Raw genomic sequence first — 27,129 nt, 5'->3', positions numbered from 1 at the left:
CCCAAAATACTCAGGATTTACCACGGGTGTAATGCCTGCAGTAAATTCACCAAATCCCCCATGGAGTCCTGTGGGGTTCAACAAATGGGAACTTACACCGCCAACCCATCACTCCTAACCTAGCATTAGCTGCTGATCTAAGTGATGGTAATGGTAAGTGAAAACTCTTAATGGCCGGCACCCATTGTTATGTAGCAAAATAGGTTTCTAACATCACCAAAGTTTATATACACTCCAGTTTATCTACATCAGGGAGATGAAACTTGGTACTGTGATCTGCCATCTGACTACTGTTCTCGGCAACAAGTGATTAAAACTCTGAGCTTGTCCAATCAGTGTGGCACTCAGACTTACTAATGTTAATTTCAGTTAGGTTATTGTACATGATCAAAATATTACCCAAATAAAGGTGAAAACGCTATATGTGTTTATCTTATGGTGAACACACACACACACACACTGTTTGTAAAACAGTGGACATGAGGCGTATTGCGGAATACATTAATCGGACCGAAACCTACTTGTTAAGACGTAAAGCAGCATACTATACAACATCATGTTGTGTTAATTATGTTTTGTAAATCAATGTGCATTGACTTGTCTACTGGAATCCAGTTGAGGGCCTTTCCCACAGTTGAGGCCCTTTTATGTCGCATAAATGTGGTATTGGCTCTAAATGGTATTGTGTCCTCCACTCTGGACTGTGAGGGGGGCCTGTGGGGAAACCTGCGGCTCCCTCACCAAAGCCCTGCCTAAAGTATCCTCGCTGGTGGCCAAGAGAGGGCAGATGCTTCCTGATCCCAATCCTGGGGGTGGTGTACAGCGGAGGATCACCTGGGTGGAGACGAGACCCAGGGTAGTGGGGAGATGCCTTGGGGTGAGACAATATTTCTCCTCTGATAGGGATACTCTTGGCACTTAAAGGAGGAACTGGCTTATTGTCACTTTAATATCTCAACCTCCTAGTAAAACTGAAAGAGTAAACTCCAAGGTTGTAACCCCTCATCATATTATATAAAAGAACAGGTCTTTTGTATCCCTAAGATTAAACATCTTCCTCAATACCAAAGATATACCAAAAGGAATGATATAAATGTGACCTTTTCAATACCTTCTGTCTCTAATAAGGTTAAACCCCACAATCCCCCTTCTTAAAATATCAAGGGGATTAAAACCACCATTAATAATGTAAAAGGAGTGGAAAACCCCAATTTCCTTAAAAATTAACTACATGTCTCAGAATCCCACAGTGACCGAGACACAGATGAGGGCTCAGGAGGTGTGTAGAAGTAAAGGACAGGCAATTAGGTTTAATAGTCCTTGCCAGAGTCAGGCAATTTAACATTCAGGGCCTGCACCTGAAGTCAATTGCCCCACTTGAGAGGCATAAAAGGCTGCAGCAGGAAGAAGAGCACGAGGCTGACAGTTCACGAGGAAGTGTGACCACTTGAGGGATGAGAGAAGAGCAGATTTCACCTGCAGGTTCAGAGTTGGTTCTCAGTTGGTCCTGTGTTCACAAACACTGCCTGGGGCTGCACTTAAAGACTTTGAGAAGTTAAAGATTTCCCCAGTTGCGTCGTATAGCTGTGACTGCAGAGCTGAAGTCTTGCAGCTACCCGAGTCCCGTTGGCAGAAGCAAACTGAATGACGGAGGAGAGAAGGAGGCTCTACGTGGTCGAGACCAGTTCATAGACACACGTGCTGCAGAGGGGTGTGGGTCTCAAGAGTGCCTGAATTAGTAGTAGCAGGAAGAAAAGTTGGGAAGAAGAAGCCGCCCGCAACAGGAGTGGTTTTGAAGCCGGTGAGTGAAGCTTCATAGTTCAATTCAATGAAAACTCCTTTGTGTTAACTGTAACCAGCTCAAGTAGAATTTGCGTAGAAGTGGGAGCGGGTAAAAGTTATTAGTTGCCGTGGGAAGTCTTGACAACAAAGTTAATGTATCGTGTGCACGTTTAACACAAGTCAGAGTGCTTGCTTCTAAGAAAAGCTTTCTATTTTCCATTGATGCGCTAAATACCTTTTACCAGCGTGGTCACGTGTTTCCAATTAAGAGGGAGAACGCTGTTTGCAATCACTCGAAATGTAGCCGCTGACTTTCCTGAATTGTTACAAGAGCAATTACATCAAAAGAAAGGTTGCATATGAATGATTGTGATTCCCGATCCACGTTAAAGCATCATTCTGTATGAATGAAAGGGAACAAAAGTCCTTACAATTCTTTGAAGTTGAAATTCTCCATCAAAGAGTGGTTGTGTGTACCTAAATCGGTTTCCTTTGTGAAACCTGAATCTTGTAAAATCCACAACAAGTGCTTTTTAATTGTAGAAGTAAAGAGAAGAGCAAGCATTGCCCAAGCCAGTAGACTTTTTCTAACGTGAAACCAGCCGTATTTGGATCTAACCACCTATATTTCAAAGTTGTTACAAATTCAGTGTCCACAAGGGTGACAAGGTTATCCAAGGCTCGAAGAGTGGCAATACAGCTTTGGGGTAACTGCTGGAAGCAAGCAGATGTACATAAAGCTGGGGAAGGTAGCTGGGAGCTAGATAGAGTGAGAGCGATCCCTCTCTCTCCCCTTCCTATTGGTAGCAGTGAGACAGACAGCAGAGGCAAAGAGACAGCCCCTTTCTTATGGCATAAGAAAAAAGGGTGCCTTGCATACCTGTGGAAGTCGAAGAGTCTTGTCTTTAAGTTGCCTGACTCATTTCTAAAAATAACAAGTTGCAGGAGAGTTACGAGAACGGTGGTTATCTATAATTGTGTCATAGAACATTATATTGAAGGTGGTTGAAACAGTAGTACACTGGGAAGCGAAGGAACCAGCTTCCATAGTGCCATTAGCAGAAGGGAGTTGTCAAGAGAAAAGCAAACCTCTTAGAAAGAGCATCCAGACCATTTACACGAAAGACACTGCAGAGGTTACGAAATATGGACAGTTGTTGAAGCAGAAGTGGTACTTTTGTTTGGAACTTTGTAAAGTCTGTCCTGGAAGGAGGTATCCAGGATTACCATTGGTGCTGTTTTCTTTGTGTGGGAATTGGAAAGGGAATATTTCAACAAATGGAGAAAGAACTGTTACCAGTGGATTTTTGTTTGAACTTCTTTTGGAACTTTCAAGAACTGGTTCAAAACATTACTCTAATTTGTGAACACCTGTAGATATTGACTTTGGACACTCCTGGGAAAGGGATCTACCCAAAGTGTAAGTTATCCAGGTCACTGGTTTGAATGTTGTATTTAGTGTGAGGGCCAGTTTTGTGTATGCTAGAATTTCCCATAGAACTCCCTCGTAGAATCGGCCCCTTTAGGTTTTCTTTGCATGTTCTTTCATTAAGAAAATGTCAGACCACTGAGAACTACAAGCAGTTGTCCGCCTCGCATTACTGACGCCTCACAGAGCCATGTTCCTTGTTCTCCTTCAAACTATCTGCTTTCAAAGGCACTGACCTGTGCCAATGCCACAATGCTCACATTTCCAAAAATGGATGGACCACAAGTAAGCTCTATTTGTTAATCAGTGAAGCAAGTAGTCCGATTCCAACCTATCAAGTTACTGCAGTGCAAAGAAACCTTGTTTCTTCAGCATATTTATTGAGGTGGCCCAACAAAAAATGGAATACAGAGTGCCACAAAGGCACCAATATGTTTGCCAAGACGTGGGCCTTAAAACTGAGAGCTTTAAATATGCAGCTATTTAAAGGTGTATTTTGTGCATTCATTCTAAATTACAGAGCACTCCCAGGACTTCAATGTTTTTCTATGGAAATTAGGACCTACACATATGCGTTCTAAGAATAGCCAAGAGTAAAGTAGTTATTTTGCTTTCGTGCCTCTGAATCTTAACACAAGGCTAGGCCTTTGATGTACTGCATGATTGTATTCTCCTGAAGGCTTGGCATCTTGGGAGTTTCCGGTTCTCAATTCAACCATGTGCTGTATTTTCTCCTACAGTTAAGCACAACCTATGGACATGTCTACACCCTTTGGTTGGGGCACACTCCTATGATGGTGGTGAATGGATTTCATGCTGTGAAGGAAGCCCTCGTCCATCATGCAGAAGAGTTCTCGGACCGGCCAAATGTCCCTTTCTTTGAGGATCTTTGGCATTCTAAAGGTAGGGCATGCATTAAATATCTGATTTCTTTGTAGAACCTTTATTTTCAGCAGGGACCCAATGCTTCCTCTAGTTCCCAGCTTCCTGCACTCTGGTAAAGAGTCCTACGAGGTGGATGGCTGCAGAGGTTTACCTGCAAGTATTATGTGAGGAATCTGAGGGCGTCCTCCCTTCTTTCACCAACATATCCTCCGGGCCAGGGAAATGCAGTTGCTATTGGATCTTGACCTGGGGGTGGATATGCGAGGGAGGATCACCTGGGTGGAAGAAACTTGGGGAGTGTGGATGAGGCACTGCTGGGTCCCCCAGTTCCCTTTTCTGATTAATCCAACGCCCTCCAGGCCTTTTATAGGTTACCAGTCCCTTCCCTATCTTTTGCCTTATGTGTCTCCCAGTAAACAACACTTTGGTACTGGGACAAGGGAGAGACACACCACAAACATACACTGCACATCCAAGCCCAACTTTGGTACTGAGAGTAGGAAGAGACACTACAGGCATACATTACATACACATACACCACTTTGGTACTGGGACGAAGGGGATGCAACAAAGACTGACAACAACTGCAGAACTCTCGCTGTGCAGTCTAGTTGTCGAGGACCTATCCCAGCTGGCTGGATATTTAAAAACCAGTGCTGCAACTGTGAGATAGACGTGAAGGAGAGGGTCCTGTATGGGAGAGCTGTAAGAGGTCCGGATAAACCCCAGAGGGATGCTGGGGAAAGTGCAGTGGGATGCCAGGTGAAAAGCAGGCAGGAGCAAGAGAGCTCTGCAGGGGAAAGCTGGAGCTTCCCTCTGAAGCAGAGAAGCAGCTGGAGAGATCGGGAGAGAGCGGGAGGAGCACCGTCGAATGAACCGCCGTAGAGTAGGGGCTGGCAGTGTCAGAGGCAATGAGGTGCATTAGTGAGACCGGAGGGCGAGAAGGAAGCTGTCCCTGCAGCTGCGGGAGAACTGGCATGACAGAGAACACTTCCAAGAGGCCCAACAAGTGCTGCACCCCCACACCACTCGTCGGACACGCCAAGCAACACTGGTGAGACTGCCCAGGAGTACTGGGAGCCCCTAGGCGTACCGACATGGGTTTCATGGGGATATTTACAATATATTGCCAGTGGCTAAAGGAAAGAGACTGTAATTACTTGAAATCCCATATTTAAATGCATTTTTAGAAAATTACTGAGTAAGTATTGAACTGTGATAAAGCCAGAGAAAATATGAATACCACTAAAGTGAATTGGATAAAGCAGAGCTGAAAAAGCAGTATTCCCGCATTAGTGAATGTTTTGCAATCAGCATTGCAAGGAGTCAAGCCAGCGTTGCCAAGAGTCAAGCAGATATTATTGCTCTTTATTGAAAAAAGTGAATGATTGAGAACAGTGAACCTATTAATAAAAACCTGGCAACAAAGGGGTCAAAGTTTTTGATCAGAAGAGATGAAACCGTGTATGAGTTTCCTAGCAGGAGAGTGTACTGGGAAGCTTGTGTTGGTCTTTGCAAGTGAAAGCTACCGAACCAGTGAATGATGATGAAAGAAACAACAATATAGCTTCAAGTGCAAGTGAAGGGAATAAGTCAAGCTTTATTGTGAAGCTTGAACTGTGGCAAAATTCTTAAGAAGCAGATGCAAGAAAGGTGTGTTGGTTGCGTGACCTGTAATGGATGGTCTGTGTGGTCCAACAACTGCGCCTAGACTAAATGCAACCTTCCAAGGACATTGTCTGATTGAATAAAAGAAAAGCACGTGTAAGTGAAACTGAGGAATTGAATTTACAAACTGGTGAAAGATAACCAGGCTGAAGAGCTGGGAAGTGTCCCAAGGAATTGCTATTTTGGAACTGTGATAGACTTGAAAGCTTGGGGAAGGGAACCCCATCTTTTGTTAAGTGAACTGCTTGAACCTTGGGGACGGGAAAACACTTTTCCATCCAAGAGCTGGAAGAAGTTCTGAACTATCATTTGACCAATTTTTAGTTGATGCTGACTTCACACTGTATACAATTTAAATGCGAGGGCAAGCGTAGGTTTTTGACTCGGAGAGACATTTGCTTTGGACATTCTGGCACGACTATCAGTAGTTTTGTTGGGTAGGGAAATCCCACCTTTTAGTATAGGGCAAATTGGGCCATTTTCCAACTCTCAACATTTAGTTAATACAAGTTTGTATATAAAATTAATCAATAACTGTTTGTGCATTCAGGTCGAAATACTGAATTCACCCCAAGACTTTGTAAAGCTGTTTTATTTGTGTGGCACAGCAGGCGCTAGGAGCTCGTATTCAGAAGAATGCGTGGCTTGGTGCCCATGGCCATGTGTACAGAGAGTATAACGAAGGGGGAATTAACATAACCATTGCCCCCACAAGGCACTGAGGTGTTCAATAGCATGATAGGTGTAAGATTCTTGAAAATCATTGATTTAGGGGACCACTGCAATGGATTGTGGAGGTATAAATAGTGGGTCATTTGGGTATCTGGTGAATGGGGGGGGGGCAGTGCTGGTGGAGTGATGAGCCCAGTGAGAGCCCAGCAAGTGGGTACACTGGTATAGTGTATTGGTAACAGTCCTAGATACAAAGGGGTGCCTTTGCCCATTAAAATCAAACACATCTGCAGATTTGTGTTGTTTAGGTGCAGCTACAGTAGTGGTACGATGAATGGGTGTGGGGCAGTGCAATTGCAAGAATGTACCAATTGGGCGGCCCACAGTAACTCGATAACACATGGTGGATCAAGGACAACTGGCACTAATTGGCCATGATGGAAACCGAATAAGTGGGTGCACAACACGATTGATCTTATGGTATGACAGGAATCCAATAGAGTATATCAATGGCAAAACTGGTCATCCAAAGGGCACAAGTAGAACAGAGATGCAATCAAAGGCATACATAAGTAACTAGCTGAAAGGTTGATCAGTGAATCAGAAGAGGCATGAGGTCGGCCATGGTTGTTAGGGGGGTCAGGTGCCAGAGACAATTATAAAGGCTCTATGCCTCACCTGTACATAGCAAGTCTACCAGTATCAGTGAATAGAATGTGGCTGGCGACTGCTGGAGGTCCTTCAAGGCCAGTTGGTATGGGACTAATCGGGACAGTGAGGAGCTTTGCAGACCTTACCCTGACATCCAGGTAAGGTAAAGTCTTGTATAGTGCCTTACTGCCAATCACTTTGGTCTCGCTGCACATGGCTCTGTAAGAAAAAAGGCAGATAAGGGGTTTTAGTACGATAACAATAAAGCAGAAGATCTTGTGGTGTTGATGAGTGGAGGTTAGAAGTATCTGTAACCTGTGTGTTTTTGGTTGATGTTTTCTATCGGTTCGGGTTAGCCATTAGGGCAGCCTCCTAGCATTGAAACGCTAATTGAAATGGTTGTTGATAGAAGATAGAAGGGGAAGGAGTCAGATAAGTGTACTAGTCCTGGTTGGTCATCTGATGGGAGGGAGGAAGTGAGTCTGATGGATCAAGGGACATGTTGGCATAGCGCAGGGCCTATATCATATTTGTTAGTTAAATGGCTAGAAACTAGATTGAAGAATAACCTTGTAATAAATAGGTGGTGACACTTGGCGGATTGATGAATCGGAATCCATACAAAGACAAAATTGATCAGGAGAAAGCATGGGGGATGAGAATAAATCTCTCAATGCATAAAACGATTGAGAGCATGAACTGCGATGATCCTAGCTGCACTTAAAAATTTAAAAAATGCGTAATTGATTTCCATAATTTTTATAATTTCGCAAGAAGGCACACATTGAAATAACTGTGGGTCAGTAACACAGCCAGGCAAACGGTGGATATAAATAAAGCCAGGAGTAATAGTCAGGATCACCAGGGCGAGGGAGATCAGAGTGACATCGGTATGAATTATGCATACAATGAGGGCTAGTATGATAGCTTACTAATGAGCAAGGGACAGTTCAAGACAACCTCGCCATTCCCCAGGATGGGAATCATGTTGTGAAGTAGTATAGTGTACATTCACACAATAGGAAACGTCTGGCAGTATTAATGAGAAGTGGTACTTTCAATTTTTACTATATAAAGGCATGCCCCAAATGTCAGTTCTTTTTTTAGAATAACTGTTTTCGTTTCTGTGACCATGCAGACTATCCAATAGAATATCTATATTCCTGTTGTATTGCAGAAGAAAATATTAATTCCATCCAAGGACAATAACATCCACAATTACGGCCGTAGCGTGGCAATGGGTATTGTTGTGTTTCAGAAGTTGTAATACATCATAACGTAAGACGCAATGATGCCATCGGTCAATGGGTTCGAAGGGGCCTATTAAGGCGATTTCAAGATGGCGGCGGCGAAGCGAATATACGCGGAACGCTGCTGCCGTCTTGAAACAAGCCTTACCGAATTATACAAGAAGGTAAGGGAATACTCAGAGACTCGTATATGATTTACTCAAGAGGTGATGAGCATCATTACAACATGTAAACCTAATGTAGAGAACCCGACAGGATATACCCAGTGGACGGTGATAATTGAAACATATTTGCGCACATCTTAATTAAAAGGTAAATATGAGATGACTGCAGTGGGCTATAGAAGTGATTCAAGCATCCAAAATGGCCATATTGTGACCCCACCACAACATCTGTTTTACAGGGAATTGAATATTGCAATTGCCACTCAACTGGCTAAGCGGGACAAGCTATTGACAAAATTACTTTATAACACGGTACTAGAGGGGGGAAAAAGACCTGATCTGTATCTACTCAGACCGATAAGGTGTTGTCCATCAATAATTGAGGAAAAAAAACATTTTACTGTTCAGTAAAGGTCAAGGCACATGTTGATTAATCTTATAAAAGATGGGCTTCAGATTTTATTTAGTTGCTTTTTTTTATTTCTGCGAGGACACGTGTCTGAGGTTGCTGTTGGTACTCTTGTCCTGGGCTTGATGAGGTAGGTGCTCTACTCTGTAGCCCCTGAGCCCGCTCCTCCATTTGGTGAATCTTCCCTCTGTCTCCCCCTTCTTTTGTTGTTTTCCCTCTGCATCTTTCTCTCTGTTCCTAGTGGCCTCTGCCGCCCCTGTGACTTCTCCCTCCACCCTTGATTACTTTCACCCTCCTTCTCTTGGTCACTTTGCATCTTTATTTCTGTTTTTTGTTTTTAATTTTGTTACCAAGCGCCCATCACACTCTTTGGCCCAGCCCCCCCCCCCTCCTCCCCCTAGCACAGCCTGCTGCTTCCCATCCCTCTGCCCACCTTCCCACCTCCCATCCCTCCCACCTCCCCTGATTTGGCCACGTATAAACCCATATAGAACAACCATCCAGTGCAGCCCCTTGACAATGCAATCCCTGTGGCGAAGGACCCCAATGCGAAGGACCACTCCAGAAAAGGACTGTGTTGGCCCGTGTTAGCCTGTGGGGCCTGCAACCGTCAGCCAGCAGCGACTGACAAGGTAGGTGGAGACTGGACGGGGGGGGGCAGCAATCCCTGTTCCCCTTTAGACTGTCGAACCCATCTAACTAGCCTATTATCAAATTGGCGAGTACTACTCTGTCTAGATGCATCCCTTAACCATACCTCTTATCTAGGCCGACTACCCCTCAGGCATATCTTGAGTGTATAGCAGCATTTCGCTTTAAGTATGATTGTGCCAGATAGCCTGCTTGTGCCAGATAGCAGCACTTCACTTTTAGCCTGATTTGTGCCAGGTAGCAGCACTTCACATTTAGCCTTACTGTGCCAGATAGCCTGCTTGTGCAGATAGCAGGATAGCTGCATTTCACATTTAGTCTGATTGTGCCAAATATCAGCATTTTCCACTTAGCCTGATTCTGCTAGATAGCATGATTGCGCCAGACAGCCTGAATATGACAGATAGCAGTAATTTGCATTTAGCATGTCTGTGCCAGATAGTCTGATTGTGCCAGATAGTAGCATTTCATACCTAGCCTGATTGTGCCAGATAGTAGCATTTCACATTTAGCCTGATTATGCCAGATATCAGCATTTCCCATTTAGCATGACTGTGCCAGACTGCCTGACTGTGACAGATAGCATAATTTCCCAGTTAGCCTGATTGTGCCAAATAGCAGCATTTTCCACTTAGCCTGATTGTGCCAGATACCATGATTGTGCCAGATACCATGATTGTGCCAGATAGCGTAACTTCAAATTTAGCCTGACTGAGCCAGAAAACAACATTTAGAAGTTAGCCTAAACTGTACCACACAGCCCGGCTGTTCCTGTTAACCTGATAACCATATTTCCACTATCTAGGAAACTTGAATCTTGTGGTGCCCCTGTAACTACTGTGCCCTGAAACGTACAGCACATTACACCATTCATGTACACCGCTATGTCAGCTTCCTATCCATGCTTATCAACCATAGTCTGCATTTACCTAGTTTATACAAAGTAGCAATCTTGAAATCGACTTTAAAATTAGCCTTGCGTCACATCTCGGCAGAACTGGGAAGATAACCATGCGTTTCATCGAGATAGTGGTGCCACTAACCAACCCTACTAAAAAATCTCGCCCCTCTGCATACACCTCTGAAACTCTGACTAAACGCAACCATACCTCTAAAAGCACAAGAAACTGCATGCACTTCACTACACTGCAACAACAAAACAGACCACAGATAGCCCTGCACAACAGCACATGACGGCCACCGATCGGAAAGCACACCTAACCACAGCAAACCGTGTTAAATGAACAGAAGCTGCCAACGGGACATCACTGCTCTCTTGCTTTCTCTCCCACTAAGTTCTAATAACTTACCCTGCCCTGTCTCCTTTCAGATCAGCCCGAGCACCAGGGGACCACTCCAGTGGTGATTTTAAGCGGTATAAATATCCTTTAACATAACAGCATTTTGGTGCTGGACTGCTTAAGTGAGCAGGACAAAGACCGATTAATGGTTATTCCTCCGTTGTGAAAGGTACAGTGAGCTAAAACAAATGACTGCAGACTGAGTGGGTACATTCCCACAGAACAGGTTATCATACTGTATTCCTTCCTGCAGAGGGGGGCCCTGACCTCTTTTTGTATTTCAAACATAGGTAAGTACCACTAGAATCGGAGACTATATTCTAAGGGTAGAATTTATATTCTAAGGGTAGAATTTAAGAATAAACCAATCAATTTGGTCAAGTATTGAGTTTGCAGTTTTTCCGAGAAGTGTTTTGATACTGAGTGCACAGGTGTGGGGAGATACTCCTTTTTACTTCAATCGTTTGTGACTGGTAAGGTGTTACAGTCCTCTCCCCTACTGTTGCAGCCAGTTGTGCTCCCATAGACTATCATATATAGCAGTTGAATTATAACTAAATGTGTCAGGGTTGGTGCTGTTACTTAACACCTACACATTTTATCCATGAAGCAGGTTGGGACTGTCTGGTCCCAATCCACACTACTGGTGCCCGGATGTCTGCTGTGCATGAGAGTATGTGAGCCGCGGTGGTCCCCGATTGGACCACTTCTGGCATGCATAAGTGGGGCAGATCTCCTCATTGGCCAGCTGTGTGTGAGCACTCGCTGGACTTGTGGATATGAGAAGAGGTCCTGAATGCATAACCGCAGATCAGCAACAGGTCCAAATTGACCTGTAGACGGAACCAAGTATCCAGGAGAGCCAAGCAGATCCAAGGACTATCCGCGCACAGAGGAAGGTTGGCCTTCTAAGCCCTCTGTTGTCCTGGTAGAGCCCTGCTTTGCACTTTATCTCTGAAGGTGCTTCAAACGTTTGGACTGGTGGGACCAATCACTCTTTTTTTCTTTTTTAATAACACATTTTATTGTTTATTTTAATCACATTTTACAACAACAAACATTACAATGGGTCAACAGACCCTTAACAACTAATCGTTCACACCTTTGAATTGGGTCTCGGGAGCAACACCATCGTTCATGTAGGGATCTTCCAAGTCATATCCCACAACGTTTAAATCAAGTTATGTACATGGGGTCACCTGATTCACTGCATATCTTCCCATTTCTGCCATATCTTTTCCGCCTTATTTGGGCAGCCTCTGGCTGTATATACTCTGCGTTCCATCATCACGCACATGTCCACATCCGCAACCCATTGTTCGTATTGCGTGGGTGATGCTGAACCCCACAGTTTCGCAATGTTCCTTTTGATTAGTGCCGTGGCTGTGGACAGAAACAGTTTTTCGTATCTGGACACGTCTTCTTCACCCTCCATCCCGAGTAGCAGTACTTTCGGATCTTTGTGAATCTCTTTCCCCATTACTCGTGTGAGTTCATTGCAGCATTGTTGCCAGTATTGTTGGATCCGATCACATCCCCATAATATGTGGAAGAAGGTGCCCTCCTCTTTTTGACATCGTAGGCAGAGCGGGTCGGTAGCCCTTCCCCATCTATGGAGTGCAACCCTAGGGTAATATACTCTATGCAGGATTTTGAATTGTATGAGTCGGAGTCTGGCAGAGATCGCTACCTCGCGTGTGTACATTAGGCTAATCATCCAGTCCTCTGGTTGGATGGCACCAACATCCCGTTCCCACTTTGTTTTAAGAGTCAACAATTCAGTGGTGGCAAAGGATGTTATAACAGCGTATATAGTGGATGTTATTTTGGTGTTGATTCTTGCTTCGACTATGTTTCTTTCAAGGGGAGTGCTTTCGGGCATGTCTGCGAGGCCTGCGAGGTGAGGTCTTAGTGCGTGTTGCATTTGTGTGTAGTGATAGTGTTCCGTGTGTGCGAGGTGGAAGCGGGTAATTAGGTGCTCGAAGGGTCCCAGCCCGCCGTCAACAATTACGTCACCAACCGTGGTGATTCCCTGGTTCATCCACTGGTGCCATCTCGGGAGTTTGTTCAGTTCAGGAAGGTTCTTATTTCCCCATAATGGTTGTAAGGGGGTGATTTTCGCATCCCAGCCTATGTATTTGTGTGTCTCATCCCAGATTCGTGTGATGTGGGAGCGCATGGTTTGGGGATTCCTGGGGTTTGTTGCCCGGTAGAGACACTCGAGGTGGGCACTGCCTGGGTCCCCAGCACTCGCCACCCTGTTGTGCGGCAGTGATGTATCGCCATGTAACATATCATTGACTACGGCCATTTTACTGGCCCAGTAATAAGATTGTAGGCGCGGGAGGCAAATTTCACCCCCCCCCCCTTCCCACACCGAGCGTTGGAGGATGCTCAGTGCAATGCGAGGGTGTCCGTTGCACCATAGCAGTTTCCTCAACACGCGGTCAATTTGCTGGAACTCTCCCTTCGGAATGTATAATGGGGCGTTCTGTAGTATATACAGGTAACGGGGAAGTGCAATCATTTTAAACAATGCAGCCCTGCCTAGTACTGTTAGTGGGAGGGAGACCCAATGGCGGACATCTTCTGTAAATCTTATCGTTATCGGATGGAGGTTCTTACATATTCTTTTGTCGTTGGTGACCTGCACTCCCAGATACCGAAACTGATCCGTCACAATTTTGTATGGGCAATCTGGTGGGGCTCTAGAATTGTGTTTATCAATTGGAAATAGTGTCGATTTGGACCAGTTTACTCGTAGCCCGCTAAATGACCCATATCTGTCAAGTAATTCCGTTATTACGGGGCATGCGGTGTGTGGGTCTTTTACGTAGAGAAGTAGGTCATCTGCGTATAGGGAAACTTTGTCTTCCCAGTCGCTTTCCCACTGAAAACCTGTCCAAGACGTGGATGTACGCAACAATATCGCCAGGGGTTCAATGGCCAGCGCGAAGATCATTGCAGACCGAGAGCACCCTTGTCTAGTCCCCTTTCCCAGCGCGAAGGGATTCGAGGGCCACCCATTGACTCGCATTTCTGCCTCCGGGGACTCATATAATAGCTGAACCCAATTTATGAATTGGGGCCCGAAGTCCATCCGGTGCATCACCACCCATATAGCATCCTAGTACACAGAATCAAAGGCTTTTTCAAAATCTATTGTGAGCAATGCTAAGGGGCCTTGCAGAGCGGGAGCTCTCTCGTACTGAGTGTAGCCTGTGCATGTTCATACGGGTGGATCTTTGCTGCATAAATCCGCATTGATCTAGGTGTATCAGTAATGTTATTACCTACTGCAGTCTGTTGGCGAGTACCTTTGCGAGAATTTTGGTCTCAGTATTAATAAGGGAGATGGGCTTGTATGAACCACAGCGGTCTGGTGGTTTGTCCGCTTTCGGGATCACCACTATCGTGGCTCGCCGGAGGTCTGGGGGGGAGAGCACCTCGGGATTTGGTGTGTTGGAACATTCGCAACATGTGCGGGGCTATTACATTCGTCCCCACTTTTCGCCATGCTTCTATCGGGAAGCCGTTCGGGACTGGTGTTTTCCCAGTTTGAAGCTGGGACATTGCTGTTACCAGCTCCTCTTCTGTGATTTCCTTCTCTAACAGGGTTTGTTGGGTTTGGGTGAGGGTGGGAAGGGTGATTTCATTTAATATGTCAGTGTTCGCAGGTGTTTCGGGAGATCTGTATAATTCAGCATAGTAGGAGGCAAAGCTTTCGGCTATGTCTTTATCATTCACTAATTCTTCTTGAGTTTTCTGTTACGATCACTCTAAATTGGCGATTGCCCTCATCTCTTTTTTCCAGCCATGCCAGTATTTTGCCTGCTTTATCTCCTGTTTCGTATATCCTAGCTCGCATTGTTCGATGAGCTTGCTTGGCACAATTCGGGGCCACGTTCTGGAGGTGTTTATGTGCTAGGGTTAACTGGCGGTGGGTGTTGGGCTGGTCGAGAGCTAGGTGGTCTGCCTCGGCTTGCGTGACTAATTGCTCAGCCTCGAGGAGTTCCTGTTGGTGTTCTTTCCTATGTGCAGCGGTCCAGGAGATGACCTCGCCGCGCAGCACTGGTTTAAGGGCCTCCCATATTACGGTTGGATCGTCAACGGAACCAACATTTGTTTCAAAATACGTTGTGGTAGCCGTTTGCATCTGTTCTAGGAGTTCTGGGAAACCCAGGTAGTCATTATTCAAACGCCATGTGGGGGGAGGTCGTGGTCTGGTTGTGCGCAGTTCAATGAGCAGGGGGGAGTGATCTGATATTCCTCGGGGTAGTAATGTTGCGTTTATGACCCTATGCATGTTTGGTGCAGGAAGAAAGTAGTAATCCAAGCGTGATAGTGAGGCGTGTGCCCCATAGTGGAATGAGTATTCCCTTGTGTCAGGATGAAGGTCCCTCCACACGTCACGTAGGCCTAATGCCGTGCCGAAGGTGGCGAGTCTGGTGCGGTTGGCCGGGTTCCTCTCTCTCAAGTGTGTGCAGTCCATTTCTATATCCATGACTTCATTGAAGTCCCCGGCAGTGACCAGCAGGTCTGATTCATCCTCCGTGAATATAGACGTGATGTCAGCTATGAGTGTTGGTAGTAGCGCCGGTGGCGCGTAAACCGCCAGCATTGCTATGGTCTGATTCCACAGCTCTCCTGTAATATATACATACCTCCCATTAGAGTCCTGTCTGACTTTCTTAAGGGTAAAGGGTAACCTTTTGTGTACCAGTATGAGGACGCCACCGGAGCCCATGGTAAAGCCTGTGTGTACTGCCAGTCTGTAGTTAGTGCGTTTGAAAAGGTTACATGTGGTGCCTGCAAGGTGTGTTTCTGTTAAAAAAGCTATGTCTGGCTTGTGTCTGTTTAGGAACTGCATGACCAGTCGTCTCTTGATTCCTCCACCCAGGCCATTAACATTCCAAGTCAGGAACTTGAGGGTTCTGACTTCATTGCTGTTAGGTGACATTGGTCTGTGTATTCGGGGCTTTAGGTGCGCTGTCACACATTGCGTGTGGATGTAGTGGTGTTCGTTTTTGTGGTGTGTGGGACCTTCTCATGGTGTGTAGGTGTACTCTCCAGGACCCTTGTGGTGGTGAACATAATATCAATAAACTGGCCCATCCCCCTCCCCATACTCCTCCCAACTAGAAGTACCTGTCGCCTAAACTTCACACAACAACCAAGGCTGGTCCTAGTGGCCAGCGATCAAACAATTAACTATCTATGGGATGGCCCACCTTTGCCGCGGCCGTCCTATTGCTCCAATCTTGACGTGTGTATGCTGTTGCACTGTTATTGTTCGGTAGATGTTATCCATGGTCACCCCATTCCCTCAGCATGGGGGTCTTCGGGTGGTTGTTGTGGTGGCTGTGGGTTCCGGTCCCGGTGGACACGGAAGTTCCTCCGCCTAGTGTTGCTCGGGGTGTTCCAGTCCCCTTCAATGTGTTGCTCTGCCCAATTCCGGGCCTGTTTCGGATCGTCAAAGTGAACTGTCGTCCCTTTGTAATATATTTTGAGCTGTGCTGGGAACAAGAGGCTGTATTTGACGTTCAGGGTTTGTAGTTGTTTCTTTAACTGATCAAAGGATTGTCTGGCCTTTTGGACTTCCCTTGTGTAGTCTGGAAATAAAGCTATTTTTGCGCTGTTGTATGTCCGTGACAGTTGACTCTTGCTCTCCGGAGTAACGCGTCACGATCTCTGTAATTGAGAAACTTGGCAATTACGGTGCGGGGAGGTGCACCTGGAATTGGTTTCCCGGAGGGGATGCGGTGTGCCCTTTCAATTGAGAAGAATTTGGAGAAGGCGTCGGCAACATGTACGTGAACTACTGTTCAAGGAAGGTTTCCATGTTTGCCCCTTGTGTGTTTTCGGGCAGGCCAAGAATCCGGATGTTGTTGCGCCTTGATCTGCCCTCACTATCGTCCACTCGGTTGGTCAGTGTTTTAAGCTTCGTTTTGATGCTGGCCAGTTGGTGTTGTAGGGTGCGCATTTCATCTTCGGTATTGGAGATGCGTTGTTCCACTTCCCCTGTGCGAGATGTCAGCTTTGGTAAATCGTGGCGGAGGAGCGACACGTCCATGCTTATACCGTCTATTTTTTGCTCCATAGAGGCACGTGAGTCGGCTATCGCCGCCATGACATCTTTCAGCGATATTGCGGCTTCTGGGTTGGGGGCATCTGTGGTCGGTTCAGGCTCCTCTTGGTTTGGCGTGGTATATTGATCCATTTTGTGTTGTACGGCAAGTTTTTTGTGTTTATCTTTGCCCATGATGGTCGCTGGTTCTGCCAGTTTCGGGGGTAAGCACTTTTCCGTCGTGGGTCTCAGTTTTATTTTGGATGGATTGATGGCACTGGGTGGTGGTGGGGGAAGCGTTTCCCCCGGGCCAGGTTGCCGGGTGCTAGGAGCGAGTATCTCAACAGTTCCTGTAACAACGTTAGGGCTTTCTGACTTTTGTTGAGGCTTTTAGGTCTCTTTCCCGGGTCGCGGTATCCGGAGATTGCGGGCCGTCGTCCAGGAAGATTCACAGCAGGTGTTCCAGGGTGTGATGCCTTCCTAGGGTCGTGAATTTCTTGGCGAGGGGACCGCCAGCTCCTTCTTTCCACGTGTTTTCTACAGCTGCAGTCAGTTTATAAGCTCGTCTCGGGCCTCTCCTTGTCCGCCCGGGGTGGGATTTAACAACGATCCAGTGTGCAGCTTCTCGTGGGGTTCTGAGAGTTCCCTTCAGTAGTATCGTGTTCTGCAGGCCAATGGAGCGGTGCACTGTCAGGCGTTCCACAGTACGATTGTTGGGATCAGGGGGGGCAAGTGCTCCCCCGTTCAGGGGGGCGTCTGCCCATCGAGGCACCAGTGGGCCAGAGAGTGGTTCCGGCTGGCTCGGCTGTTGGCACTATGATGTGCGCGCTGTATTGTGGGATCTGTATCCACGGCGTACCACCTCGCCCCTCCGGCGGGTCCCTTCGCGGGAGGTGAGGCCGCGTCCGAGGATCGCCAAACCGCACTTCTTCTCCTGTATGACAGCCCCAAAGCGCCCCGATGCGCTACAGCCCCGAGGCACATAGTCCGCCCAGTAAGGGGGCGAGGGCAATGGTGTCTGGCCTGCGACAGCGTGATATCGCCTCCAGTGCAGAGCCGGGATGGGACAAGAGGGGGTTGCACACTTTTGGCGGAAGCGTGTTACCGTGTTCGCGTTCCTCCCCCGCCGGGGATCCCCAGCGGACCACCAGGGCGCACCGCTCCGGTGACGCAGTCCCGGATGAGTTGTATGTTATCACCACCGGTCCCCTGGCACAGCCTCACCCAGGGTTGTCCGCTGCGTTGGCCTCCTCTGTATCAGGCGCGTCGGGGCAGGGCCCGGCGGGCGGCCATCTTGGTTTCACTACTTCGGGCTCCACGACGATTTTCCAAAGGCCGTTTGTGCAGGATTGCGTCCAAGGATCTGAACGATTTTTTCAGCTGCAATTGTCATCGGGCGTGCGATATCAGCAGTGGTCTTTTGGTGCTGCAAAAACATTGGATTCAGGCTGATTGATCAGGATATTCACGGACAGCCGCGGGAGCGATGGAGGCGCAGGTCTACATCACCTCGCCGCTGCTCACGCCCTTCCGGGACCAATCACTCTTGATGCCTCCTGTGGGACTGTCCAGCTCCAACCTTGGCACCCGGGCAGGAGAGTCGTCAAGTTTTGCCTAGAAACTTTGAGAAATCCTAGCTTGTACTGCAAAGCACCTTTTCATAGAATTCTGTCATCCCAGCTGCTTTGGCCACGAGAGAGAAGGTTGCATCAGACTGCAAGAGTTTGGTGTCCTGCGTCCCTGTGTGACCGTGACGGTCGCTGAAGGCTGTTTTCCTGCATTCATTCTTGTGTCCTGAGATCAGCTACATCAGTGTGTTCTTCAACCAAGAGAGATAAAACTCATGTTGCAAACCGCACCCTCATCTGCACCCACAGCGCCTGTGCACTTGAATCCGAATCGAGGGCGGAAAATTGAACCAGACCTGCCAAGTTTGGAGCAAACCCGAGCTAAGGGCGTTGAGTACTGAAACCAATTACCGCTGGCCCCTTGTTCATCCATTGCATTATACACACAGAGGATCCCTTGTGTTCCTCTCCTTGGGTAGTCTTTGCTTCATAAAGCACTCTGAAAGTTGGGAATAGCTTTGTTCATCACAGCAGATCCTCCCTTGACTCTTGGACCTGTTATCACCCGTCTAAATCCTGTCCATAACTTTGCCTGCTCCTTAGAAAAGTACTTTTTTCTTTATGAACGACTGAAGCGCTCTTACGCGCACATCAAACATTGAGCACAAGGCTTCATCATCGGAGGGTTGGACTTATCAAGTTGGGGCCCCTCATATCTGAAGATTGTGTATGCTATAAAGATTGCCTGCCTTTTTCCCCCTACAGGTATTGGTGGAGTTTGCAACATTTCTTTTAACCTAAAATAGTACAATGCAAAGTAAGAATGGAATCACCAGTACAGTTCCCTTTATGTTCTTGCATGTATATTTGCTACTTTGAGTTCTAGCATTAGAGATTCAAAGTGACCTGCTGGAGTCTGAGGTTTGATGGAGGAGGTTGAGCCTTGCATACTGAACAGGGAACCAAAAGCACTTTGTGTATTTACAATTCCAGGCCTGCCCAGCGTATGAATGTGAAAGAACAGTATGTTGTTAAGCACACACAAAGAAAGAGCCTTAAAGACCTGTATGGGCTGGTTAGGAAGACAACAAATATATTTTATATATATAGGATTCCAGAGTCCCATATATATATATATATATATATATATATATATATATATATATATATATATATAATTACAATCATGACGGTAATGGATTTGAAGGCCTCCGCTTCAAAGGGTTTTCATCAGTCCTGAAAGCATACCATAATAACTGCATTAGCCCAAAAGGTCAGGGGAAAGGTCTCTGAACTCTCTGTGCACAGTAAAACAGATATTCAGCTCTGAATCCTTAAAGGAAGTTTATGGAATTACTGTTGTGAGAAACCTGAAGGTGTCTCCTGCTAGTCCCCGGGGTTCTGTCATCCAGGTGGCCAAGACACGGCCATCGCTTTTGGATCCAATTCCTGGGGGATCTGGGGGGAACCAGTGGGGGAGGATCACCTGGATGAGGGGCCCGCGGGGAGTGGAAGTGGCATACCAGAGGGTGAGACTGGGTATCCCCTTCCCAATAAGACCTTTTCTCCATCCTACCACGTAGGATACCTAGGAATGTAACCCCTGCCCCCTTTTTTGACACACTTTCTCATTGACAGTTCACCATGAGCGACAACGGACCAACACCAGACCTGTATACCTGACTCGTTCCAACACCATGGACAGGCAAGGTCAGACGATTACGGATTATTACACACACCTGACTTCCATCACACTTCCCCACACGGATAAAAGGCAGAGCACAAAAGCACACTCTGAGCGAGGCAAATCGCACGAGGAAACGCCAGTTCCAAGACTGTAGTTTAGTATAAGGAGAAAGACGGCAAGACCATAGAGAGTCGCAACGAGGGAAGTACCCGTGACCTCTAAAGACTGTTACTTTCATGAGCTTTGGAAAGTAAGAAACCGTAGACCAGGAACTAAGGCTGATCAAACCTGCAAATAGTGTTGGAGGTACCCAGGGCTCTCCCGTGTCGATAACCCAGGCAAGGAGGAGCAATTGCCACGGGTTCTGTCCTTGGCTCCTACAACTAAGCAACATCAGAGAAGACAGCACAGCCAGTGAGTCAGAGAGACTGATACAGAAACCAGCTTGGGTTTTGAACCAAGGTTGCAAGTGGCAACATTCCACAAACTAGAACAGTGAGTGGCACTTAAGAGAACTGCAGAGATAATTTGAACTTTGCAATTGAGCTTTGGCAGGCGAGCAAAAGATACCATACACAGAGTGGTCTAGCGCCACGTGGGTGCTCATTTGAAAGTCTGTTGGGTATCTGATGCTGAGTGTGAGTAAAAAGGAATAATGAGATCGAAGTGGTCATGCAAGGGATCAAGCTAAATCCCATGCACATTCGAATGTCTTCGCAACTCAATTTGTCCGAGCCCGGCTGAGGGGAGACTAATCGAGTGAAAGAGAGGGATCTGAGCTTGGCTGAGGGGGATCCAGGGTGAGCCGGGAGTCGCCCGAGAAAGAATTATCTGAATATATGTGGAAAGGGATCTGCGCCTGATAGAGGGGAATCCAACGTTGAACCTTGGTTGTGTAAAGGGATCTGAGGGGGGAATCCAGGGTGAACACCCAGAATTGAATACTGAGAAGAGGAAAGCAAACGTTTTTGTGTTTTGTGTAACAGGCTCTCTGAGTCGAGAGACTTCCCCCAGATTCCAACACATTATTTGTACATTAGTAGTACGGTTTGGCATTTTTTAAAAAAATGTTTTTAGTATAGGCCCTTTTAATTAAAACGTCACTAGAACTGCATTATTATTATTTGATGATCATAGCTTGCTTCCATCTGTAGATTTAGGTTTAGATGGGAGTTTACCTCACCTTTTGTGAAAGTTCAATAAACACCCTTAAACAGTGGTCACTTGTGTCTGTCTTACTGTTGACACCATGCCTTCCTTAGCATGCTCTGGATGCACATAGACTACATGCAAAAGTGGTTTAGGCAATGTACTGGCCCTGCTACCTGGTGGAAAACATCTGCAAATTGCACGCTGAAAAGCCTAATTCATTAATAAAAGGGAAATCTCACCTTAATATGTGCAATCACTGAATTGATTGGCGTATCATAACAAAAGCTCTCATTGACTCCACATTTGGCCAGTTTGTAGAGAGTTGTTGGGTAGAATTGCATGCAGTACCCTCTGGGACCGCCACACACAATTAGGGCTACAGGTGTAAGCCAAACTAACCTCTGGCATAAGTCCATACCACACAGTTTTTGGTAGCGAGCTGAGCAGCCAGGCTTAACTCAAGAGTGAATGTGAGCAGTACAAGTCATTACACAGAGGACTTTCAATCACAGTGGTTCAAGTAGACACTTATACTCAAGGTTTCTTGGTAAAGCACTTATTAATTTATTACGCAATCATTTAGAAAACAGTTCAGTAGAAGGAAGCAACTTAATATTATATAACCATACACTTCAATGCAAGATTTTGAGACTGTTTGAGCTCCCCTGAAATAGGAGCCAAATGGCAGTTTAGTTACTTAGAAGTGAGCAAAAGGCATAAGGTAAGTAGAATAGATCACATATACTTGTTACAGTGCAAATAGTTTCAGTTCACCAGAAGGATTCAATTCAAGTCAATAGGCAAAGGCCAAAGTCAATGGGTTAGTGTTCTGGATAGGAAAGAGCAGCTCTGGTATCAAATGGCAAAGTCTTCGCAAAAGTTCTCAGAAGTAGTTTAGGCGAAAAAGAATCATTTGTTGGGTCACAAGCTGATTAGGCCTGCAAGTTGGGTTCCACAAATTTTCACCACCAGAGTGGCGTTCTCTCAATCTGGTTGGCAGTAGAGGCATGCAGTGAAACCAGTAAAATGCACCAGCTTTGCTTTTGTTATATTTGTTCTTATTATACACAATCAAGGGTAAAATGTTACATCTAATAATATTAGAGTTACATATATTCTTACCAACAGCAATCACAACTTCGACCCTCAAAGGTAAAAAAAGAAAACAAGCACAGGGCAACACGGAAGAGTCTGTACATGTGTGCAATTTTTTTTTAAACAAATGCAGACAGAAGGCAACAAAAATAAGGCATTTCGTTTATAACCTAGCACCCTAAGATACTTGATCACTTTACCGATCCCACATACTCCTCAATTAACTTGACTTACAATTATTTTGAAGTCTGCTTCTATGTTCCGCCTGCGTTTACTTGCTGCCAGAGCTTATCTGCACCACCTCACACAGCCCTGCGAATTCTAGTCACTCCGAAGACAGGACAACACTCCCTCTGCCGCTTCAAGCTCTCTTCAAGCTGCAGCCCCCGGAGCCCAGTGTCACAGGGAGGCACTGGTTGGAATCGTATCTCAGGAAGCTCTGACTACATCCGCCACCTCAGCTGCTTAAATTTCCTGTGGCTGGCCATCACAAATTAATTCTGCCTTCTCTGACATGGTTCTAACACCCCCAGACCTCTACCAATCACATTACAATGGCCTGCATATAACTATTCACTTCCTACGAGAACAATGGGTGCTTCAGTTATGAGAGAAACTGTTACCCTTCTAGTTTCCTTCTGTGCATATTTTTCTCTTCCCCATCGAAGAGCACTAAAATCGAATGAATTTTCATTTGTTTACCAACTGCATTACAGTGTTCATTTGGGACAATTAGTTGGTTAATGGGCTTTTGGTTAGTATATTGTGTTTTATAGTTTATTTCCACAATTCCGTTTGTCACAGATAGAAATACTTAATTTGTAAATATGCACATTGAAACCCTGTCTTTTTCTGCATTCTGTTTTTTTTATGTAACCCTAATGTGACATTTCACCTTCTCCATGTAATGTCTCAACTCTTCTCTACCTCCAGGCTAATCCCATTACCATGCTGAACTGTACCCCTAATTTGCACCCATTTTAAAATGACTGCCTGTTTTGATTTAGTATTTCTAAAAATGAACATCCATTTTACTGGCTGCATCTGAGAAAAGCTGCCATTTGCACCCATTACGAAATGGCTGCTTTTAAACACTGCCAATAAAACGCCCATTTTGATGCCCTTAGAATATGTATACATATGCTGTTATTTGCTTGAATTAGCACCCAAATATCCCTACAGTACCTTACAAATGCAGCTGAAGTTTTTGGTTTCTAGCAGTTCCAGCAGATCTCACTGTTCCTGAGCCTCAGTCGTGGGGATAAGAGGGAGGACGTCTGGGGACTCGAACAAAATGGAGTCACTTCAGTTTGAGTAGCTGTTCTTCAAGCACACAAGTTGGTGTCCTTCCCCCTGGTTAATTCTAACCAGCTTCGAGAATGGTATTCAGGTGGTTTACGAGTTGATTGGTCCCACCAACTCAAAGGAAGAAGTCTTCTTTGAAGGGGCTTCTCTGTCGAGATGAACTTGGCAATTCGGACCTGCAGCAGGGCTTCCCCGGGCAAACCAACGGTCCAAGAGTTGCAGCAGCCGCCCTCTTCCAGCTCTTCTTCGGTTCTTTCGTTCCAGTGGTCGACTCTGCTTTCCAGTCCAAGAGACTCACTTTTTTTTTTTTTTACCAACTTTATTTAAGTTTTAGAGCGATGTAGACATGGGCGCATTAATAACCAAAAATGGTAACAAGCATACATTATTTTCATGCCGGCTCATTCCTCCCCCCCCACCTGGGGTTCAGCGCAATTCAAGTCCATTGCTCATATTTAAACAACCCATGCCCAGTAACCATTAAACCATCCCCCACACACCCCAAATATATCCCAACTTTATGGGTGAAGAAAGTATTTAAGAATTCAACTGGTTGGACCACATTCTTGGCTTAATGTTCGTAGTTATCAAATTGATATTGCCCGGAGTAATCTAGGCTTGAAGAACATCTGCTCCTTATCGTCCATAAATTCATGCAATGGTAGAAAAGTGTTCAAATATTTCGAGTATGAGCCAAGGGCTATTGCTGTCACCTTTTCCATAGCCATCACTCCCTACAGTCTCACCCACCACATGGCTACTATAGGTCCTTCCTTGGTTTTTCCATGCTTGTGCAACCGTAATCCTGGCTGCGCTCAACATATAAGTGTTAAGTGTAGCTGTAGGCACCGAGTTTGCATAACATCCCTCGACTGCCTCCCCCAAAAGTACCACTAGTGGGTCAAATGGAAGCTGCACCCCAGTTATTTCTTTAATATGACTTAAGATCTCCTTTCAGTAGGTTTCGGCTAGTGGACAAGACCACCACATGTGAATGAGGTCCCCTGGAAGGCCGCAGTTTCTCCATCAGGTTGCATGGTATTCTGGGTTGATAGTGTATATGGGTGGCGTGATATACCAGCGGAGGCATAGTTTATATGCTGCTTCCTTAATTGAGGTGCATCTTGATCTCTTGGCGGTTCTATGCCAAATGCGGCCCCAGGCGTCCCCAAAGTTCTCTCCTTTTCATTCCAGCCTAGCTGTCATTCACCCAGCAGGGTGGCTATCCTTGCCGGGCAGTCAGCCAGCCAATCACGCCAGAGTGTATTTGGGTCTCCAAGGAGACTAAGCACAGGGAGTTTCGGACACCTCCCTCACTTCCTGCCCACCCCAGACACTCAGACGCCAGAGGCGGTCTTCACTCCTGAAGCCCGCCAAAGGGATACGAACAAAGGGACCAAACATGGTTTGGCGTGCAGAGACAAACACTAGAAGGACCTTTCCAAAAAGAAACGGCGAAAAGAAAAAAAGACCGGAATCTGTTTAAACAAAGGGGCTTAAGGCACCATCTTGAAAAACATGGCTCCCGTGATTTTTAGCTACCGGTGTTCGCGGTGGGGAAAAATCAGGGTAGTTTGTTGTAAAACTACTGCCACCAGCCATTTCAATAGGAAAGGGTAGCATTTGACTGCTACATGAGTATTTAGACACAGCGGATACTAGGTAACCCCTCCAGCGCTCTGTTGTAAGATTGTGTGTGCTGGGTCTAGGAATTTGGAAAGTCTAGTAAAGTCAATTTCACTTTACATTCTCTGGGAAACAGTAGTTTATCCCAGAGAAGGTAGTTAAACCTTTGGGAAGTCTAAATACATCACTGTGTCACTGCACTGAGGGTGCTGTGCGACACACATAAACCAGAAGATGCCTATGGAGTTATCTTAAAACTCCATAATCAAAAGAAATAAACACAGAAAACAAACAGAATTAAAAAATACAGAGTCCCAAAGTTCAGCAAAAGAGCTGGGGGTCTCTAAGGTAGAGAGGAATTGGCACATTTCAAAATATTTGCCACTTTCCTCCAAAGGAAACTCTCTAAATGGGCTGAAGAAGCCAACTTAAATGACAGAAGACAAACCGGGTTCACAAAAGAGGTTGGAGTCGAATTAAATCTGATGTTACTAAACCTGGTGAAATTTGATGCGATAAAAAATAAGAAAAGATTGTTTCTAGCCTTTGTCGACTTGAAACAAGCATTCGACAGCATCGACCGACGGCTTTTATGGAGAAAATGAAAGACCTGGGGATGTCCCAATCAACTTCTGTCTCCACTGATGGCCCTACATGCTAACACCAGCATTTGTGTATGACTAAATGCTGAAGGCAAGTTAACTGACGAAATAAAGACAACAAAAGGAGTGAAGCAGGGCTGTCCGTTGGCAGCTTTGCTGTTCAAACTTTTCATATCGGATCTTCCGGCTGCCTTTGCACAAACTAGGTAATTTCCGCCCAAAGTAAATGGAAACCACCTAACCCACGTAATTTACGCTGATGATGTGGTGCTGTTAGATAGTACTGAAATAGGTCTACAGAGACTCCTGTCAGCTCTGCAAGTCTACCTAACAGCAAATCATTTGTTTATAAATGTGAAGAAGTCACGGCTATGGGTCCAAAAACCAAAATGGTCTTTAAGTGGAAAGTAGATAACGAGGCCTTGTCTAGAACAGATGTAATTCGTTATCTGGGAGTTCCATTCAATGTCTCCATAAGAGAATGGAGTTGGACTAACGAAGTTACAGCCCGGATGAGAATTTTTGCGTTACAGGGCTTGAAACTGCTCGCAAAATAGGGGAAGTTTTCTATACAGCCAGTAATAACTTTCTACCAACAAAAAGTTACCCCAGTAGTATGTTTCAGTTGTGAAACTGGTTGGAACATCAATGCCAGCTTCTGGTCACAACTGGAGGGGATCTTTTGGCGTAAGGTACTAAAACTACCCCAAGGTCTCTCAATGGTGGCAATTAGACATGAGTTGGGGCTCGATTCCTTACTTTTTACAGTCTTGTGGAAATCTATAACATTCCTTAGTAAAATGAGAATATCAACACCTGTGATAAACTCCTATCGGATAATGAAGAATAAAAGTCACGACGCATCTGCATCACTACTAAATAGTTGGGAAGTGAAACTGATGGCAATTATGGATCCCGCAGATATATAAATGCCCGAGGTGCTACAGACTCCACAAGAGGCGAAGAAAAAATTTAGACGATGGAACTGGATAACTAACTTAGAAAAAACGTTCCATGCGGTCATTAGCGCTGGACTTAGGACCAACGTGTCACAAAGTAGGAAACTTACCAAAATATCTTGAAAAATTTCCCTCGCCATATCATCGGAATCAGTTCCTAAGACTACGCCTTAATCTATATCATACCAATCAGCAGTTGATGAAAC

The 27,129-nt window shown here is 45.7% G+C and overlaps 1 protein-coding gene across 3 annotated transcripts in view; it reads left to right on the top strand.

The window, feature by feature from the left end:
• The window catches only part of LOC138497355 (cytochrome P450 2J2-like), a 503,127-nt gene that overhangs the window by 64,461 nt on the left and 411,537 nt on the right, over positions 1–27,129 (top strand). For all 3 annotated transcript variants that reach the window (XM_069620767.1, XM_069620769.1, XM_069620768.1), the window contains exon 2: positions 3,952–4,114. In XM_069620767.1, the coding sequence (XP_069476868.1) occupies positions 3,952–4,114 (163 nt within the window). The remainder of the gene's footprint in view (positions 1–3,951; positions 4,115–27,129) is intronic.

This window comes from Ambystoma mexicanum, chromosome 5q (genome assembly GCF_040938575.1).
Source record: "Ambystoma mexicanum isolate Mex_15411 chromosome 5q, UKY_AmexF1_1, whole genome shotgun sequence".
Taxonomy (NCBI): domain Eukaryota; kingdom Metazoa; phylum Chordata; class Amphibia; order Caudata; family Ambystomatidae; genus Ambystoma; species Ambystoma mexicanum.
This window is presented reverse-complemented; position numbering and strand designations above follow the sequence as displayed.